At 34.2% G+C, this 22,571-nt stretch overlaps 1 protein-coding gene across 1 annotated transcript in view; it reads right to left on the bottom strand.

Moving 5' to 3' along the window:
• Positions 1 to 22,571, bottom strand: part of Dmd (dystrophin) — a 1,847,711-nt gene that overhangs the window by 822,372 nt on the left and 1,002,768 nt on the right. The window contains 1 exon segment of the mRNA XM_038316167.1: positions 7,744 to 7,885. Within this exon segment, the coding sequence (XP_038172095.1) occupies positions 7,744 to 7,885 (142 nt within the window).

Below are 22,571 nucleotides of genomic sequence, written 5' to 3'. Positions count from 1 at the left end.
GATCACAGAGCTAGTTCTAGGCAGCTATGGCTGTTACACAGAGAAACTGTCCCCCCAAAAAAAATTTAAAAAGGAAATTTAGGAAATCACACAAAAAGAAAGAAAACAATAAATCTCTTAAAGAAAACCAATAAAGCTAAAAAGAATACCAAACACAGTGCAAACAACTCAAGACTTGAAAACTGAAATAGAGACAATTAAGAAAATGTAAATTGAGGGAATTATGAAAATGGAAAATCTGGGTAAACAAACAGGAACTACAGATGCAAGCATAATCAACATAGTGCAAGAGATGCAAGAGAGACTTGCATTAAAGATACAATAGAGGAAACAGATTCATCAGTCAAAGAAATCTTTAAAGCCAACAAAGTTGTAACCTAAAACTTACAGGAAATCTAGGGCACCATGAAAAGACTAACAATAATAGTGATAGAAGAAGAAAAATCCCAGCTGAAACACACAGAAAGTATATTCAACAAAAATCATAGAAAAAAATTTCCTAAAGAAGGACATACTCGCAAAAATACAAGAAACTTACAGAAAAATAAACAGAATTGGCCAAAAAGTCTTGATGTGGGATTCCCCTTTGTATGCTATGAATATGTTTTAATACTATTGATTGATAAATAAAAGCTACTTTGGCCTATGGCATAGCATAATATATCTTGGTGGGAAAACTAAACTGAACGTAGGGGAAAGAAGGCTAAGTCAGAAGCTGCCATGTAGCCACCCAAGAAACAAGAGATAACAAACCACAAGCCTCATGGTAAAATATAAAATAGTAGAAGTGGGTTAATTTAAGTTGTAAGAGCTAGCTAGAAATATATCTGAGCCATCAGCCAAACAGTGTTGCAATTAATACAATTTCTGTATGATTATTTGGGTTTGGCAGCCAGGAAATGAAAATACAATCTTTGTTAACAAAATCCTTTCACCACATAATAATCTCAATACTGAACATACAGAACAAGGAAAGAATATTAAGCGTTATAGTAATCTATTCTACCAATAAAGTGCTACAAAGGAAAAAGACCAAGTAACATATAAAAGCAAACCCATCAGAATTATACCAGGAGCCAGAAGTTCTGGGACAGACATTATATAGACACTAAGAGACCATGGATGTCAGCCAAGGCTACTACACTCACTAAAACTTTCAATTATCATAGACAGAAAAAAACAGCATATTCCATGACAAAATAGGATTTAAACAATGCCTATCCACAAATCAAGCATTGTAGAAAGAATAAAAGATAAACTCCAACCCAAAAAAGTTAGCTACACCCGTAAAAGCACAGACAACAATAATCCAACACTGGCAAATCCCGAAGTATGGACACAGACACCCTATTACCAGAAATTAACAATCACTGGTTATTAAGATTCTTTAAAATTAAGGGAATCAATTCACCTATAATAGGACACAGGCTAACGGAATGGATAAGAAAACAGGAGTTGACCTTCTGCTAAGGACATTTAATATTCATCACAGTGAAAATCTAACAAGATAAAGTCTCAATTCTCAACACTAATGCCCAAAATACAAGGGAACCCACATTTGTAAAAGAAATAATACTAAAGCTTAAATCACATACCAAACCAAGCATACTAATAGTGGCAGACTTCAGTACCACACTCTCATCAATATACAGATATATCAGACAGAAAATTAACAGAGAAATAAGGGCAGTAAAAGATTTTATGACTCAAATGGGTTTAACAGACATCTGTAGAATATTCAACTCAAACAGAAAATAATCTATCTTCTTCATAGCACCTCATGCAACCTACTCTAAATTGAAGACAAATATTAACAAAAATTTGGAATAAACCCCTGTATCATATCAGCTCACCATGGCTTAAAGTTATAACTCAATAACAATACAAATTACAGGAAGCCTACAAATTCATGGAAACTGAATAATGTTTAACTGAATCACCAGTGGGTCAATGAATAAATGAGTAAATAAATTAAAGATTTCCAAGAAGGGGGGATGAAAAGAGAGGGAGGAGACATGAGGGAATGGAATGTTTGAGATGGGGGAAGAAAAGAAAGGGAGAGCAAGGAAAGAGATGTCTTGATTTAGGGAGGCAGTTTGGGGATAGCAAGAAACCTGGCACTATGGAAATTCTCAGGAATCCATAAGAATGACCCAGCTCAGAACCTAAGCAATAGTGGAGAGGGTGCCTGAACTGTAATCAGATTGATAACTACCTTAATTGTCATTATATGACCTTCATCTAGCAACTGATGGAAGGAGATGCAGATATCTATAGCTAAACAATGGACCAAGCTTCTGGAGACCACTCCAAGAGAGGGAGGAGTGAGAATATGAGCAAAGGAGTCATAAACATAATGGTGATACCCATAGAAAGAGCTGACCTATGCTAGTGAGAGCTCAAAGACTGCACTGATAGCTAGGGAGCCGGCATAGGACCAGACGAGGCCTGCTGAATGTGGGTGACAGTTGTGTGGCTTCAGTAGTCTATGGGGCCACTGATAGTAGGACCAGGACTTATCTCTAGTGCTTGAACTGGCATTATGGAGCCCATTCTTTTTGGAGGTATACCTTGTTCAACCTAGATACGGGGGGTGGTGGCTTGGTCCTGCCACAAAGTGTTATGTCAGACTTGGTTGACTCCACTTAGGAAGTCTTACCCTTTCTCAGGAGTGGATGGGGGGCTAGGGTATGAAGGAATATGAGGGGATTGGCAGAAGGAGAATGGGAGGGAATTGGGATAGGTATGCAAAATGAGAAAATATCATTTAAAAACAAATTTAATTAAAAAAATAAAAGAAGAAATGAAAGACTTCCTAAAATTCAATTAAAATGAATGTACAACATACCCAAACATGGGATACTATGAAAGTAGGGCTAAGAGGAAAATTTATAGCACTAAATGATTACATAAAGAATTTAAATAATTCTCACACTATCAACTAAATAGCACACCTGAAATCTCTAGAACAACAACAACAAAAATTTACCCAGGAGGATTAGACACCAGGAAGCAATGAAATTGAGGACTGTAATCAATATAATAGAAACAAAGAGAACAATACAAAGAATCAATGGAACGAGTTGGTTCTTCAAGGAAATGAACAAGATAGACAAACACTTATCCAAAACAAACAAAAGACAAAGAGACAATATCCAAATTAACAAGATCAAAAATGAAAAGTAGGCATAACAACAGACACTGAAAAAATCCAGAAAATTATGAAGTCATACATCAAAAACCTGTGCTCCACAGAATTGAAAAATTTAAAAGAAATAGACAATTTTTTGAGCACATCACATGTCAAAATTAAAAGAACAGATAAATAATTTAAATACTTCTACAAAACCCAAGGAAATAGAAGCAGTCATTAAAAGTCTCAAAAAACCCAAAAATGTCTAGGGCCAGATTGTTTCAAGTAATGGAAAAAGCTTGGTTTTGGAAAAAAATCCTGACACATGGAACAGTGGAATCGCATTGAAGATGCTGACAATAATCCACACACATATGAACACCTGATTTTTGACAAAGAAGCCAAAACTGTACAATGAAAAAATAAAAACATCATTAACAAGTGGTGCTGGAATAACTGGATGTCAACATGTAGAAGATGGCAAGTACACACACACACACACACACACACACACACACACACATATGTCCCACTGCCAGGGGCAGCTCAGACAGACCAAGCTACAAAACTGTTGGCCACATGCAGTACCATGCAGGCCCCCACACTGTCAGTCTAGAGTCCTGAATTCCCATGACCTCAGATGAACTTTCTCTGTTGAGTTTCCCTGTCATGATCTTGACTCTGCTCCCTTGCTCATATAACCTTTCATCTGTCTCTTCGACTGCTTCTACTGGACTCCCAGAACTTGGCCTGGTGCGTGGCTGTGAAGCTCTTCATCTGCCTCCATCAGTTACTGGATGAAGGTTCAGTTAGGTTAGTCACCATTTTAATTACAAAGGAAAGCCAGTTCAGGTACCCTCTCCACTATTGCTAGTAGTCTTAGCTGGGTAATCCTTGTGGATTCCTGGGAAATTCCCTAGCACTAGGTTTCTCCCTAAGCCAATAATATATCTCTCTTTCAAGATATCCTTCATCACTCTCCCATTCAGTTCCTCCAACTCAGCCATCACCCATCATGTTCCCTCATGTTCTCATCCCTCATCCCTTCCCCTCTAGCTCTCCTGGCCCAGTTTAACAGGGAGATCTCATCTATTTCCCCTTCCCAGGGTGTTCTATGTGTCCCTCTTATGTTCTCCTTGTTACCTAGTTTCTCTGGAGCTGTGGGTTATAATCAGGCTACCCTTTGCTTTAGATCAAGTACCACTTATGAGTGAGTACAAATCATGTTTATATTTCCAGAAGTGGGTTACCTTACTCAGGATAATACTTTGTAGTTTCATCCATTTCCCTGAAAATTGCATGATGTCATTGTCTTTTCTCTATTGTGTAAATGTACCATATTTCCTTTATCCATTCTTCGGTTGAGGGACATCCAGATTGTTTACAAGTTTTAGCTATTACAAATAGTGCCACTTTAAACATAGTTGAGCAGGTACCCTTGTGGTATGACTGAGCATCCCTTGGGTGTATGCCCAAGAGTAGTAATGCTGGGTCTTCAGATAGATTGATTCCCAATTTCCTGAGGAATCATCATACTGATTTCCATAGCAGGTTTACAAGCTTGCACTCACACCAGCAGTGGAAGAGTATTCCCATTACTCTACATCCCCTCCAACAGAAGTTGTCCTCTGTGTTTTCAAGCTTAGACCTAATGAAAGGTATAAAATGTAATCTCAGTGTTGCTTTGATTTGCAGTTCCCTGATGACTAAGGATGTTGAGCAACTCTTTAAATGTCTTTTGGTCATTTGAGATTTATCTGTTGAGAAGACTCTGTTAACTCTGTACCATATTTTTAATTGGCTTATTTTGTATTTTGGTGTCTAATGTTATGAGTTCTTTATATATTTTGGAGATCAACCCTCTGTCAGGTGTAGGGTGGGTGAAGATTTTTCCCTATTCAATAGGCTGCTGTTTTGTTTTATTTACTGTGTATTTTGCCTTACAGAACTTTTCAGTTTCAGGAGGTCCCATTTTATTGATTTTTCCTTACAGTGTCTTTGATACTGGTGTTATATTACAAAGTGGTCTCCTGTGCCAATGGGTTCAAAACTACTTCCTAACTTCTCTTTTACCAGGTTCAGTGTAACTGGATTTTTGATGAGGTCTTAATTTCATTTGGATTTGGCTTTTGTGTGTGGGGATATATATATATGAACTGGCACTTTGGACCCCATTCTGATGGAGGAGGGTCATTTGTCTATGTGTTACTTTCATTGGTTAATAAAGAAACTGCCTTGGCTCTTTAATAGGACAGAAAATTAGGTAGGCAGAGTAGACAGAACAGAATTGTGGGAAAAAGAGAGCTGAGTCAGGCAGATGCCTCAGGCAGTTGCCATGCCTCTCCTCTTGAGATGGACGCAGGTTAAGATCTCTCATGGTAAATGACCACCTCGTGGTGCTACACAGATTACTAAATATGGGTTAAAGCAAGATGTGAGAATTAGCCAATAAGAGGCTGAAACTAGTGTGCCAAGCATTGTTTAAATGAATACAGTTTGTGTGTTGTTATTTCCCAGGCTAAGCTAGCTATGCGGCAGCCGAGCAGGATGAAAACCAGGCCTGCCCTCAGCTCCTACTACACCATTCCATATGATAGAATGTCTTAGTCAGTCTTGATGCAGGGAGGGGGATTGGGAGGAGGGAAGAGGGAGTTGGTCCTGCCTCAACTCTATATGCCAGATTTTGTTGACTCCCCATGGGAGGAGGCCTTTCATTTAGGAGGAGTAGATGGGGTGGGTTAGGGGAGGGGAGGTGGGAGCAGAAGGGGGAGGGAGGGGAACTGAGGTTGGTATGTAAATAAATGTAAAATTTGAAAGGAAATTCGAGATGTAAATAAATTTCATATTTGACACTGAAAAATATTTTCATTCCTCTATCATTTATGAAGTAAAATAATGTAGTTACTAAAGTCTTCCTTTTATGAAACTAAAACTGGCAAAATTAAATTATCTGTACAGTTAGGTCACATCAATGAGCCAGGTGAAGTTATAGCAGATAGCATAATATGAATACATGAAAAATTCTCTTGAATACACTGTGTGTTTATTTAACCCATATGAAATATAAACCAGTGTGACAATTTTGATATTCACACAAAATAAGCCTAAGCTAAATCCTACTTTAGGTTAATGTAAAATCTTTAGCTAGTGACTGAAGTAATGTTATTTGTTTGACAATGAATTTCTTCACTAAGAAATTTTCTTCTTCAATGCGACTAGCAATCTTCAGTAATGTAGCCTATAACAGATTGCAAAGTTGTTTCCATTTACATATAGATATTTTGATTTCACACTTTGCTCTTCAATCTTCAAAACTATTGAAATTGTAGGAGCCTGAAACAATCCTTAAGCTAATTTGCAAAATAACTGCCATGCACTATTCATGTATAAAGAAAACATGTTTCTAAATGCACACACACACATGTGTGTATATGTGTTTGATGTGGAAGAGTCTTCTGTTTGTGTTGATTTCATTTATTAATAAAGAAACTGCCTTGGCCCATTTAATAGGCCAGCCCTTAGGTGGGTGGAGTAGACAGAACAGGAAGAAGGAAGTGAGGTAGATGGCTCAGAGTAGCCATGCTTCTCTTCTCCAAGACAGACACAGGTTAAGATCTCTCCTGGTAAGTGACCACCTCATGGTGCTATACAGATTACTAATTAAGGGTTAAAGCAAGATGTGAGAATCAACCAATAAGAGGCTGAAACTAATGGGCCAGGCAGTGTTTAAAAGAATACAGTTTCCTGCATTAAACTTTATTAATGAAAATACTACATTCACACAGTTTCTAAAATCATAGCTAGAAGGGGCCTTAGAAAATAATCACACTTGCATGAAATGCTGACAAATAATTTATGCATCATTTCTACACAGCATTCTGTGCATACCATGTATAATCTTGCCATCATCAATTATAATTTCGGATACAATGATGTTGAACTTACAATTTTTAATACTTAAAAAAATAACTGTTCTTGTCCATCAATTGATAAATGGGTAAACAAAACACAATACACATTCACTCTATGGAACATTTAGCCATAAAAAGGAATGGATTATTGACACATGCTACACCATGGATAAATCTTGATAACATGATACGTAGTAATGCATTAAGCATTAATTTAAAGTTTGAGAACAATGTTAGGCAGATATGAAATTATTTGCCACATGCTGTAATGATGATGTTTTGAATTTATTTCATTATGCAGTATTTGAAAAATGTTTACATAAAGGAAAGGAAATGAGTATAATTGAGTCAATATATTTTTAAAGCAATTTTTATAATTTAGCAGACATTGCATCTTAATATAATTCACTATTAAAATTGTGTCCTTGTGAAAAAAAAAAGAATACAGTTTCCGTGTAATTATTTTAGATGTAAAGCTAGACGGGTGGCTGGACGCAGCCCCGCATTTCTTTCTACATGTGTTTATGCATATATGTTGATTAACAGTTGTTTAGTAAAGAAAAATAGGGTTGGGAGAAAATATATTGGTAAGAAATACAGATAATACAATGGACAGCAGATCCACAAGTCAACACATTAAAATTGACTTATACTTGCTTTATACAAATAGGCCCTGTTTATTTTAGAATACAAAATTACCTTCACTTGTTCAAGTGTTTCTTTTAGCTGCTGCTCATTTCCAAGTGGAGTCTTAGCAACGTTATCTGCTTCTTCCAACCACAAAACAAATTCATTTAAATCTCTTTGAAATTCTGACAAGACGTTCTTTTGTTCTTCAATCCTGTAGAGGGAATAATAAAATTATTGTAAATGGCATACCTCTCAAGGCTTAAAAAAACAAAGAGAAGCAAACAAGATCATAGCACTCGTGTTTAAGAAACAAGCCATATAAGAGATATCTATAATATATGAATTAACTTTAAGAGTTTCATTTGCTTTGAACAAAGTCATTTTAATATTTCAAATGCAGCAAAACTTGGCCAAGAAATATTGTTTTAAAAATTCCATCAGCTTATGTTATTTCATTTGAGGAAGGCTCGACTCTCTAGGCTGTGGCATCACTCAAACTTAGAAAATTCTTGGTTGTGAGGGGCTGTCCTAAAATTCTGTATGCTATTTAGCAGTGTCTGTGGACAAGGTCTATGAGATTCCTAGCTGTTACAAACAGAATGTCTCGAGGCCTAATATTTCCTCCTGCATGGAGGTGTGCAAATTTTTCTCTTCTGGAAAACTATTGCAGTAATAAAAATACATACCATATAGCTTTATGTTTTATAAAAGGCCTATTGAAGAATATTTAATAACAAATTAAATGATACAAGTAAAAGCAGGGGTATAAAATAAAAGCAAGAGGGAGATCATGAGCAAGGAAGTCAGGACCAAGAGGGGTGCGTTCACCCATTGAGACAGTGGGACAGAACTAACGAGAGACCACCAAGTCCAGTTGGAATGGGACTGATGGAACAGGCGACCAAACCAGACTCTCTGAATGTGGCTGACGGTGGAGGAGGACTGAGAAACCAAGGACAACGGCAATGAACATGGACGGGCTCACTGTGAACCTTGTCAGTTTGGTTGCTCACCTTCCTGGTCTTAGGGGGAGCTGGGAGGACCTTGGACTTAACATAGTGAAGGGAACCCTTATGGCTCTTTGGCCAGGAGAGGGAGGGAGTGGGGGTATGGGTGGAAGGGAGGGGAGGGAAGGTGGAAAAGGAGGGGAGGAGATGGAAATCTTTAATAAAAAAAATGAGAAATAAAGCAATATTCAAATGTTTCCAAACTATGACACAGTATTTTTTGAAGAGAGACAAAAAATAACAAAAATGGCTTATAATTTGTGATATCCTGGTGGATGTTTTTAATAATATAAATGCATATGTGGTGTAATCCTTACTTACCTATAAATTCATTTTCAGATGTTGAATTGGAAGAGTTATGGGTAGGCAGAATTCTTCATATTTAAAATGATTGAGTTTGCTTTTGTCATCTTTTGGGAGATTTCATGGAAGCTTTTAATTGAAGTATAACATACATATAAGAATGTACATATATAATCTTATAGCTCTATGAAAATGGGAAACTTAGACTCACTGTATGGAGAAATAGTTTAAAAAGGTATCCTGCTTCCTTCTCATCACCAACTTCAAATGTGTCAGTAATCAGTTACCTTGATCATTTCACTATGTAATCATTATTAAAGGTAATGATATCATATGTTGGCATTTGTGTCTTGATTTTTTTAACTAAACTTTATGTTTATAATTCTACGTATGTTTTGCTTTTTTCATTCTTTTAGATGTATAGTAATCATTAATATTCAGTAAGTGTCGATGGCAATTTGAGTTATTTCTATACTTTTAACTTTTACTTAATAATTGATATTTTTCACCAAGATAATGAATCCTTACTGATAATTTACTACCTTAGAGAAAATATATTGTTAGAATTCATTTTATAATATACCTTATCTTGAGTATTTCCTATGGCGTGAGAAGTATCAATGTTTTTAGTAGCCTGTTTTTTGCAGTTGTATTTGCTGGGAATTTTAAAATATGGGTGGTTTTTTTTGCCCAATTTTACTTATTGAATAATATTTATCTATACAATCTACTTACTCTTACTTTCCTTAACTCTCAAATTTTCATGTATTTCACTGTTTTCGTATCCATTTTAAAAGAAAAATATTCAATAGTCTTTTTCCTGTTACTTCTATGTAGATATTTAATTCTTACAGAATTCTTTACTTGATTTTTGGGTAAGAATTCAATTAAATTAGAAATTATCTTTTGGATTCTGGAGGAGTATTTTGTAACTTGCCCTAGTTTACAAGACAGAAACTTTAGACATGAAGAAATATGAACTTTCATCTGAATTCTTAACAATTTCTCTTTGCAAATTCTAGACTGAGTGGCCCTCTGGGCAAATTTGGTTTATGGTTTGATTTTGTCTACTTTCTAAACAAATACTTCATTTTCACTCTTCTTGATAATCACTGGTCTCTTTGCTGTGTTCTTCAAATACACTAGGTGGAATTGCTCTTTTCTCTGTTTTGAAAGTCTTTTCTTCAGTTTCAAATGTGACTGTCACTTCATCTAGGTTTTCCATGAAAATCCTACTAAAAGTGTACTCCCCTCAATGTTTCTAATTTTTCTCCTTGTTTTTGGCTTTATATGTAGTTGCTAAGATTAGCATATTCTATCATTTGATTATCCTTGATGTACTCTCCATCTTAAACACATGAAATAGTACCCCCTTAGTTAAGACTTTTTGTGTGGTTATTTGCTACAATTATGCTTGCTTTCTGACAATGTCTGGGATAGAACAGATGCATACTAAATACATGGTGAGTGAACAAATTAATGAGTTTAGCATTCTTTACAGTTTTGTTTGCCTTTCTGTCTTTAAAGAACCTTTCTAATTTTGAATTATGGATTGCAAAATGTGGTATACTTTATCCCCAATTTTATACTATAGTGTTTCATTTACTGACACATTCAACTAGAGGATATTTAGTACCATCATTCTGGGTATGACAAAATGGTATTGGGTAGGCTGACACCACATAAACGGTTGGAAAACCAGGACAACTTGATTGCTCTGACATATTTTGTCACATGCCTCTTTTTGTTTATATGAGTAAAATATAAGTTAAATGAAGTATTATTAAAATATTCTCCAGTTTTGATTCTGTCTGTCCTGCATCTATGTTGCTTTGTAGGCATGGGGGGAAATGGAGATTTCTAGTTGTAGAATTATTGCAACTGTTGTTTTGATAAACCTTATAGGGAAATGGATTATCTCAGCTGCTGACACATAGTTTTAAAATGTGGGATAACATTGTTTAATTTCAGACTCTGGCCTTAGATGAGAAGTGCCAAGTACAGAATAAAATTTCAAACGCCTCTAGTAACTCTCAAATTATACAATTGCATGGCTACATTTTTTTTTCTTTTTTGGTAAATTTGATGTACTTTATTCTCATAAAGCAAGAAACTGCGTTGTACAAGCAATCTTCCTCCATTTCCCAACCCCAAAATATTATTCAAATACAGGCAAAGAAAATTAATTTATCTGAGCAGAATAGAGAAGTAATATGCTACCTTTATGACATATATGGATAAAGGGTTATACTGTGTGACTCACTGTTTCACACTGAAGCTTGCATCTCTCCACTCTTAAAAGCACTTAGTCATAGGGTGTGGTGGCACAGGCCTCTGGAGACAGAGGCAGACAGATTTGTACAAGTTTAAAAAATACCCTGCTCTACAAAGTGAGTTTGAGGTTAGCCAGGTATGACACACAGAGAAACCCTGTCTTGATAAACCAAAATAAATACCCAGTCAAGAATATAAATGTACTTAATCATAATAATTAAAATTTACATCATTAATTGTGACAAAGCACGATGAGTATTATTTATATATTTTCTCCATTTAATATCCTACTGTGACAAGCACAAAGTCTAGTCAAGTTGTAGAGCACTTGTCTTATACATGTGGGATCACAGGTTCAATCTCTGGATGTACAAACATACCAAAATTAAACTTAATTGTTCTAGGTTATTAATTAACCTGAAAAAAATTTAAGACTCAGAGTAATAATTCCTAGAGCTCTTTATATGTTTTGGAGATGAGCCCTCTGTCAGATGTAGAGTAGGTAAAAATCTTTTCCTATTGTATAGGCTGCCATTTTGACAGTGTCCTTTGTCTTACAGAAAGTTTTTCAGTTTCATGAGGTTCCATATATTAATTGTTGATCTTAACATCTCTGTTGCTGGTGTTCTGTTTGGGATGTTGTCTCCTGTTCCAATGCATTTATGACTATTTCCCATTTTCTCTTCTATTGGGTTCAGTGTAACTGGATTTATGTTGAGGTCTTTGATCCACTTGGACATGAGTTTTGTGCAGGATGATAGATATTGATCTATCTATATTCAACAAGCAAACAGTAGGCAGAGATCAGGAGATCCTGCTGAAGAGAGGGAAGAATGATTGTATAAGCTACAGTAGTCAAGGACATCACAAAGAAGCCCACAGAAACAACTAACCTGGACTCATAGGAGCTCACAGAGTCTGAAGTGACAACCTGCATGGGACTGGCCAAGGTTCTCTCTATATATGTTACAGTTGTGCAGCTTGGTACACTTGTGGGACTTCTGAGAGTGAGAGTAGGGTGTGTCCCTAAAATTTTGTCTGGCTTTTGAGAACCTATTCCTTATAATGAGTTGCCTTCCTTGCCTTAATAAAAGGGGCGGTGTTTAGCCCTACCTCAACTCAATATGCTGTGCATGCTTTGTTGATACCCGTGGGAGGAGCTCTGCGTCTTTCTGAACAGAAAGAGAGGAGTAGTTGATTGGGTAGGGGCGGAGGGATTAGGGAATGGGAGGAGAGGGAGGAGTGAAAAACATTGACATGCAAAATGAATACATTTAATTAACAAAATTCAGGGCAATATATTATAAGTGGATATGTCATGTTCAACCATACTTTGTTATTAGGTATTTAGTTATAATTTTTAATTGCAACAAGTAACTTTACAATTTGTTTATTTTGGTGCATGTAGCTGATAAATTTGACTTTCAATATTTATTGTTAATTATGATTGCAAAACTTCCATGAAAGACACTCATGAACTGTCACCAAAATTAAGAAATGCTAGGTTCCCACACTTTAACTAGTTTTAAATATTTCTCTTTATATTATATATTAAGAAGAAAAATATCATGAATATTCTGTAGCTTCTATTACTATAAGTGCTAATATATTTTTCATATAAAATTTCCCAAGATTTCTATTATTTATTTTCTACTGTGCATTTCTTGTTTTTCTATTTGCTTATTTGTTTATATAAGTTTATCACACTGTGAATAAATATATTTATGGAGAACACATTTCTAGTTTTCTTTCAACTTTTAGACTAATTTGTTCTGATTTGATTTGTTTCTAAACATATAAACCATAGAGATTATTTCTTCATTCTTTTCTTTACTCTGAGATTTTTTTTATTTACAAGTTGATTTTATTCCAGATACCTTTGTATTCACCAAAAATGTGTTAATCTATTGTAAATGCACTTAGAATTAACTTTCTGATCAGGAAATGTTTCTAGAAATTGATATTAATTTTTCTGCAAAATCAGTTTCCCTGATTTATGAAACATTTTTTATAATATTTCATACTATTAAGTTTCTGTTGTTGAATAATAATTTACTGTGGCTTTTTGTAACAAATATCATGAAATATTAAAAAATATTTATGTTTTCATAAGTTAGACTCCTTTGCCACCTTAAGTAATAGACTACTTAGTTACATTATAAAATATATCTAAATGAAGATAAGAATAGTTGTATTAAACCAATAAATTAATATTTGAAAATTTATGTATTTCAAATGTAATTTGAATTTTCAAATGTAATTCTGCTGTATTTTCTGATTGTAGCTTATTTGGGCACTGCGAATATTCATGGGCCATTCAAGCACTAAAAATAATTAAGTTCAGTTTATAATTAATCTTTAGTATCTGTTTGAAAAGCAGTACCTTGCAGATGAGTTTATAAACTTTAACTGTCCACTAATTTAGAAGACACTTTAAGAAACTCTGGATAGAAGAATTTACTAAGAACTGAAATCTGTGGTTAAGAGCTTAGCTGCCATCTCTTTATACATCAAAGAAAACTTTATCTGATGATTTAATTTTTAAAAAGTATAACATATTTTAAAATATGAGAACATTTGGTAGTCATTTATCATCTTGATTTTTATATAATTCAAATACTATATAAAAATGTGGTACAAAAATTATACTGTGACCTTGTTATAATCTGTTTTTCAAGTGAATGTGTTTTCTCAAATTTCAAGAGCCTCAACTTAAATTTTGAAAAGTTGCAATTTAAATTTATGTATTCAGATTATTGCAGTAAAGCAAAGGAACTCAGCATTTCCAGGCTTGTCTCTTGATAGAACAGTTTAAATGTGTTTTATGTTGGCATTCTCCAGATGAAGTATTATTTCTTTGTTTATCTACTTGCTTAATGCTTATGGTGGGATTTATTCAGGCATGTGGTGGTATTAATAATGAATGGGATATTTAACATTTCCCATCTGCAATTAAATGTGAAATATTTTACTTTTAGAATCATTTCAATACATTTATCTGTTCTTTTTTCTTCAATATTGGCTTACATCTGAAATATGACTCTATTACCATTTACAGTATAAACATTAGTGATATAATTCAAGGAAGAATACATAATGATGGGAAGACGTGAGTAATCAGAAAAGTTATCAATGCAATTTAATCTGCATTTAATATATTTATTATTAACTCTGGTGAATATTTCTGTGGGGATGCTTTTATTGTATGAGGCGGACACTGCCTAATCACCACAATATATTCTCTAGTGTGATAATATATGTATATGCATTTATCAAGGGCTGTAGGCCAAGTACTCTATTTTCCAATGTTGGAATCTTTTCTAGGAGTCAATCCATCCAACTTGCTTACATAATACTCTCAACAAAGAAAATACGCCCTGGACTTGTATACCTTATATACAGATGCCGAATGATGTACCTCATTTTATACTTGAGAATTTCCTCTCCAGGGGATTTAGTCAATTTTGAGATGGAAACTTAAGAAAATACAGGAAGAATCATAATATACATGCACACATACAGGCACACACAATACCTGGTTACTTAACAATATGTATATTTATTTTAAATTGTGTAATTTATATAATTAACTAAAATGTTATGACATTTCTTCATTTGTATTTCATTTATATAACTGTGTCCAAATTCTTAACCTGAATGTGCCATAATGGAATTTTCATCCTGAGAGATAAACATTTTCAGTCATCAAACTTGTTTTGGCAACAGATGTTGTTGTCAGCCTCATGTGATCTGTCCCATAATGCTGAATCGAGGAATTCAGTAGAATGTATTTCAGTAGAAATTTGATTCGATGTCCACCTCCCACATATCTGCATTGGTATTCTTATGTGAAGAGTTTATTTTCTGTGGCATATGTCCACAAATTATAAACAGCAACTTCTTACCTTGCTGTTTTATTTATTCTAAGTCTTTACCATTCTATTCTGATTCTTGACATTTTGATGTCATAGTACAAAAGTATTCCTAAGTTTTCTTTTCTTCTAGTGTTTAGTTTTTTTTTTTTTTGCTATTCTGTCAGTTGACTTCCACAAGTCATTAAAATAATCAATTGAAAGTAAGAATAGCTAAAATCTTGTCATTTGAAAGCCCTTAGATACACACAAAAATAAGATGACACACCAACTAAATTGGCCAGGTTAATCTCCCAATGTCAAAATTGAGGCAACTGCACTAGAGGAAAATGCACATGGTAAAGACCATCTTGCTCTTCCTTGAAAATCTAAGCTCTTCTTAGTTGTTCAGCTATCATTTTCCAGTTTCCTTTATAATTATTTATTTATAGCTACATGACTTAATGAAGTATAATATAATACAATAATATAATATAATACATGACCCATGGAATATGAACAAAAGTGACAAGTCACAGATTCCAGGTCAGACTCATAGTGATGTATGTGTGTCTTCTATCTATCTGATGATTTCATTGGATAATTAATAAAGAAACTGCCTGGCCCATCTGATAGACCAGCCCTTAGGTGGGTGGAGTAGACAGAACAGGAAGAAGGAAGTGAGGTAGATGGCTCAGTCAGATGCCACGCCTCTCTTAAGTTAGGCAGACTGCCATGCCTCTCCTGAGAGAGACAGATGCGATGGAGCCAGCCACCAGTTCAGACATGCTGAATCTTTCCAGGTAAGACACCATTCGTGGTGTTACACAAATAATTAGATATGGGTTAGTCAAGATGTGAATAAGAGGCTGAAAATAATGGGCCAGGCAGTATTTAAAAGAATACAATTTGTGTGATGTTATTTATTTCGGGGCATAAGCTAGCCAGGAGGCCGAAAGCCGGGCGGCGGGAATGCAGCCCGCAGCCCATCACTACACTCATAGCCCAGCCCTGATCCACTCATCCCAAACCAGGTCTCACTTGATAGTGTTTAATTTTCTCTTTCTAACAGAGAAAAGTCCATAGAAACCAAAGAGTCAAACTGTCAGTGTCACACATGCGCTCAAAACTCAAAGAGTCATCCAGAGCTTCCTTATTCACCACTTGGAGCAAAGCTCCTTGTTCACCGGAAACAATGCTTTGAGGTTTTTTAAAATAATAATATAACATAATAAGATAAAACAATTTATGCATCAGAATTATACAAAAAAAAGCAAACAGTAAGAAAAGAGCTCAAGAGAAGGAACAAGTAAAAGAGACCTATTCATCCATATACTCAGGAAGTGCATAAAAACACTAAAATGGAAGCCCATATATATATATTCTAAGCAGAGAAATGAATACAAATATCCTGACACAGGAAAATAGAACCTTTTCATAAATGATGTACACTAAATAAGTCAATAATACATTTCGAATATAATGGAATGATAGGGAGAGAGTAGTGGGGGTCAAAAGGCCAAGTCTTTAGAGGTCTTGACTGGATTCCCAAACTTTCATATTCATATTTTCTATAAAATGTGCTTTTTAAATTAAAGAATAATTCTATTATGTGTTTTGGGGATCTTAGATTGAGCTATGTTCTTGTAAGCAAATTTTCAAGTATATTTTGCTAAGACCCTGAGTTTCTATTAAAATTTTTGTCTTCCTCCAGGTTCTTAAAATTTGGATGGTGCTTTTGGACTCTCCTCCTCTGACACAGATAGTCATAGAACTTATCAATGAATTTGCCACAAGTCAATACTGTTTTGTCAAAGAAGTAAAAAATAAATAATTTTAAACAATTTTATTGATGTAAATTCCAGTTCTATTTTGTCTTCCAAGGCACTGAGAATCCCATCATCTTCTTACCTGAGTCTGCTGCTCTTACGGTGAGTGCATGCAGTTATCATCCTCCAGTGTCTCACGTTGCAAAACTGGCCGTCTCCCTCACTCCTAAATGTCTGTAAACTAGTCCTTAGAATTCCACCTGACATATGTTTCTTGATTCTTTCCTATTTTTCCCACCTCTCCTGCCACAATAGTCTTCCCTTCTCACTGTCTGGTCTCTTATTTATTTCTGCAATCTACCTCATCCCCTTCTGATCCATTCCTGACACTTCAGACTTCAGAATTAGAAATCTATCTAAAATATATCTTGAGGCATGTGTTTATATACTCAGTAACTCCCCAGTTCCAAAGTAATTGATCCAAAACCTTTAATAACTGTCAAAAAGATTTTTTATATTTAGTTTTCTTTTACAAACATTTTTCTTCACATCCTATAAATTGTTGAAGAACTTGCTCTCCTTTGAAGTCCAGTATATGTCAGGATTTGTAGTGAAATGTTTTTTTTTTTGCGTGAAATACTTTCCCATGCATTTGAATTTGGGCAGTTATTAGTTACACTGCTGTTATAAATTAGACCTTACTTACTCCATGAACATTCTCATAATCAGTGTATACAAACTCATAATGCCTTATAGGTTTCTATAACAACTGTCAATATATTATAGGAATAATAAAGATAGCATACTGCACATTCTGATCATACTCTAATCTAAGAACATAGTATCTATTCAATTTTTAGTAATAGCTAAGTGGTTAGATATTAATTATGCATTTCAAAGTAATAAAATCATTCACATTTTACTTAGGGAATTTTCAATAGAAAACTAAACAAATGTGTAAGAAGATAGGTTTTCCTGAAAACCAACAAAATTTGTTGAGGTAAGGCTCACATATCATGATTTTTCATATAACTTATAAACCAAACCATGTACTCTGTCTAGTGTTATAAATATAGATTGACTGAAACCAGCCATACACATTCATTTATATATTGTCTGTTACAGCTTTTATTCTATAACAGCTCTTTGAAATAGTTGGAGTGGATACTGAGTGGTACAAAAAGTTAAATCACGTATGTTCTGATTTTACAGTACACTAACATCTGATATGTGCTGACCTGCCTTGTGGTTAACAATAAGATTCATAATATATGAAAACTCACATATAAAATATTCTGCATAAGGGGTAGAACAAGCTTAGAGATAAGAGTGCATGCTGATCATGCAGAACACCAGAGTTCAGTTCTAGATGCCCACCTGATGTGACTCAGGCAATTGTAACTCCAGCTCCACTGGATGTGATGCTCCCCTTGGCCTCCACAAGTACCCACACATGAATGAACATACACACATTCAGACCAAGACATACACATAAATTAAAACCAATTCTCCACTTTTAAAAAGTAAGTTCTCTGTAAATCAGAAAAAAATTCTCATGCCATTAAAAATCTCTTCATAAAACATTCATTCACACCTCATTGACCTTATTTCACAGGGTTTAATATTAGTAAAGTGAATAGGAAAAATAGACAGTATATGATTACAAACATTAATCTTGCTTAAATTCACTGAAGTTTTCTAATATGAGAAACCATGTTAGCTTAATATGCAATCAAACATTGGAAATATTCAGTAAAATAACACATGGATCTGTTTATTTTTTTTCTCCTTTTAATAATCTCATTCAAAGTTATTTTATTATTATTTTCTTCTTAACCTCAAACTAACTATATTACTTCTTTTATAATTTTACATCTTTAATTGCCACTAAGTGCTTTTTCTCTTGGTATCATGATGAGTGTTATTATCATAACTATATATTTTAATTATTTGAGGTACTCCTAAGTTTTATTTTACCAAAAGTCATCTATTATTCCATACTATACACAGTATAAATGCAGTAAATACAGAAGGAAACCCAAATGCACACAATGCATACTGAGTGAGAGATAGATATATAGAGTATGTGAGAGAGGGAGGATAGGGAGGGGTAGAGAGAGTGGACATTTTGTTCACCACTTTCATCTTGGAAAAGCAAGGGCAAAAGGGATTTCTATTTTAATTATTTGAAATATGAACACAGTCCTAGATAGGTGCTTCAGAATTGCAGGTTACCATTTTATTAAAGATTATAGCCACAGGAAATACAAGAATAGCAACATTTCCTCAAACAGCAGTTCCTGAAGGGCAATGTGGGAACCCTATAGGCTTCATGAGAACCATCCAGGGAATCTGTGAGGTCAAAACTATTTTACTAAAAATATTAAGCTATTATTTGTCGTTTGGTCTCTAATTCTCTTATGAGGTTTCTAGAAGACACATGACTTGAGAAATGCAACAAGATAAATGCAGAAATCCACAGAAGAACCAACTATCTTTTCTTAAGGTAAACATAACAATTTACAAAATCCCCAAATATTGCCATTTAACTCATTATATATTTTCTACCATAAAGATATAATTGCTTTCCTAAGACATTTGTTTTAATGTCGACATACACCTTTTGTCCTCAGTAATATACATAATCTAAAAATGTGGAATTTTGACCAATTCTTAAACATATAAAAGTGCCTTGGACCCAGAAGTTTAGCAATCATTGCTGAAGATATGACTATTTAGAATTCAAATACTCTGTAAGGTAAGAGAAGAAAGACTTTTTCTATTTTATTTATTTATTTTTAGAAAACATTTACGTTTTACCAGGTATAAATCATCAAAGCCTATAAAACTTATTTTGCATTTCAAGAACACCAAGGTAGAAAGGAGCTCATACAATGAAATAATAACAGCATGGAATTAAAACAGAATAGTCTGTTATTATGAAGAACTCCATAATAAACCTTTCAATTGGAGTCCAGAATTTTGCCAAAAAGTTCATAAGAGAAAAGGTAAATAATGTAAGCTGAACTTCAAGAAGGATAACAGTTAGAGTTTAGGAACTGTTTAAATATCTAATATGAGTCTTTATCATATAGTGAGCTGAATAGGGCACATTCAAAAGTTATAAAAAGATTACTTGGGGATTGTTAAACACTGATTCACATTAGCCTGCTACTAGTTTAATATTGGGTATTAATAAATATTTTCAAATCTTCAATGCATCAGACAATGTCTTTGCTACAAATGACAGTTTCAGAGATGCGGATAGTGTTCCTGAATTTGATTCTTTAAAATCTGATAAGCATAGGTAAGTATCAAGAGGTATTTATTACATTCCTACTAAGTATCAGACAATACTACTTGATAGTAAGGAATAGGAAATGCAGACATAATACCTATATGGAGCATAGTATATTATCATGGATTGTGTAAACATTAAATTGATAATTAAAAGAAGTATGTTAATGTGAACTGTAAGTGTATGAATCAAATAAGATTATTATAAGAGGGATTTATTTATAAAGTATAACTGAGAACTGTGGTGAGTATATTATACGTTAAGAAACAAATTATTTCAGTAAGTATAGTTATTCTAGTCTTGGATGCCATGTCACACTTAAGAATGTTTAACAAGTGTTAGTGACCTCATTATATATGACCTAAGAAAAAGGCAAGGTAAATTATTAGTTGTGCTAATTAAAAATACAGAATAAAAATTAATGATGGTGACTCTCAAAATTTAGAATTTTCCTACTGGGCTCAAGAGTGAAAATATCCTGTGTCAGAACAAATGGTATTGCAGTTATTTGCAATGTAATCTCTTCCTAACGAGAAGACTCAGGGGTCTGATGCTGAGGAAGAGTGAGTCATTTTAATGAGTCTCTCTGAGTCAGGGATATTGAAACTGAGCCCTGAAAACATGTATGTTGATTAGATGCTGTGTATGAGAAAGTTTTAAACATTAGTTGTTGTTCTTTTTTTTCAAGGTAGAAAATGCTTAGAAATTCCAACGAACTGAAAGTATTCAAACTTGGTGTGTAGGTAACTAGCTGTCATCTTATATTTGGGAGGGATGTGATCAAGAGATCCAGACTGGGTTGAACTACTAGGTGAGAAACAAATTAAAAAGTAGCCTAAAGTAATGGGGAAGTAATTTGTGCTGGATAACATGTGGTCAACAAGGTGGATAATAAAGAGAAAGAACATCACAGAGATGATCAAGTACTAAGAGGACACAGTAAGGATTTAAAATCTACTCTTTTGGCAATAAGAAACAACCCACTAAGGATAGCAATAATTGAAAAGGGGAACTTCCCTCTCAGGAGCATAAAAACTAACCTCATCCAAAGGAACAAGTTCATTAAATAAAGAAGGGGGTGGGACTTTCTAGAAAGTGTAATAGTACAGAGAATGGCATGATAGCCTAAAATACATATCTTGTTTGGTGAAAGATACTGGGAAGACTGTCCTCTGTCCTGAATGCACACATCATGGCACATAATGCCCTGAAACATGCACACGCAGACACACACATACAAACACACAGACACGCACATACACATGCACACACATATACACACACACTCATGACTGCTTGCACTGAATAAATAAGCACGTTAAATCAAACAAAAAAAGGGATACTATATATTTCTCAATATTAATATACTGTCACTGTAGTATCAAATAGTCACCGGAGTTTTATAAGCAGAGCTATAGCATGCTAATGTCTATGTTGTAAACAAACAAATTCATTAACCACTGGGGCTATATGCTAAGACTACTTACCTAAATGTGTTGTGTTTATATAAAATGTGCTTTTCAATTACCTCTAGAAATTAAGATTTGATCCTACATTGGTTTTATCACTCCAGTATTTATTATCCATATCAATAATCACATTTACTAAATACTGAGCAAATGATACAGGAGAGCTTCAAAAGTATCCCAAGTAGATCCTAAAAACTGATTTTAACCTAAAAATACACTACTTCACTTACCTAAATATTACACCAAGTGATACCTTCAAAGATTATTATAAACAAAAGAATTACAAATGTTAGAACTAAAATATCATAAATCAACACATGGGTCCTGGTACTTGGTCCAATAGGGCAAGCAATAGGTTGTCATACTATATAAAAGAAAATTCCCCTGTTGGTTGCTGAAGGATGAGGGGACATTCTCTCTCTCTCTCATGGGATGCTGCCAATCATTACTTTCCTCATGAATATAAGATGGGGGATGATGGGTTGTTAAAAATTCATAATTTCCTCACTGTATGTCTTAAAAGGAAAATATAATGAAAACATTAGTCAAGGAATAGGCCATGTGGTAAGGAATACTGTAGGCACATGTTTGCATCATGTAAATAGCACACACAAAAATAAGGCTACTTCACAAGGAGGAAAGACAAATTACCAGACTCCAAAGGCAATAGATGTCAGTAAAGTTTCTGAAAAACACAAAACCTGAGTTTTGTTTAAAAATGGGTTACTGTATAGACATATTTATTTTAGCAGCTTTATTAAAATTTAATCTATAAAGATAGGAATTTTCACATGAAATGTATACAATTTGATGAGTTAAGAGAGTGGCATAATTCTTTACAACAATCACTAAAATCAAAGTAATAAACCTATCTATGAACTCCAAAGTTTTGAAAATTACTTCTTCTTCCTTTTACAATCTAAAAA

The sequence above is a fragment of the Arvicola amphibius genome, chromosome X (genome assembly GCF_903992535.2).
Source record: "Arvicola amphibius chromosome X, mArvAmp1.2, whole genome shotgun sequence".
Taxonomy (NCBI): Eukaryota; Metazoa; Chordata; class Mammalia; order Rodentia; family Cricetidae; genus Arvicola; species Arvicola amphibius.
This window is presented reverse-complemented; position numbering and strand designations above follow the sequence as displayed.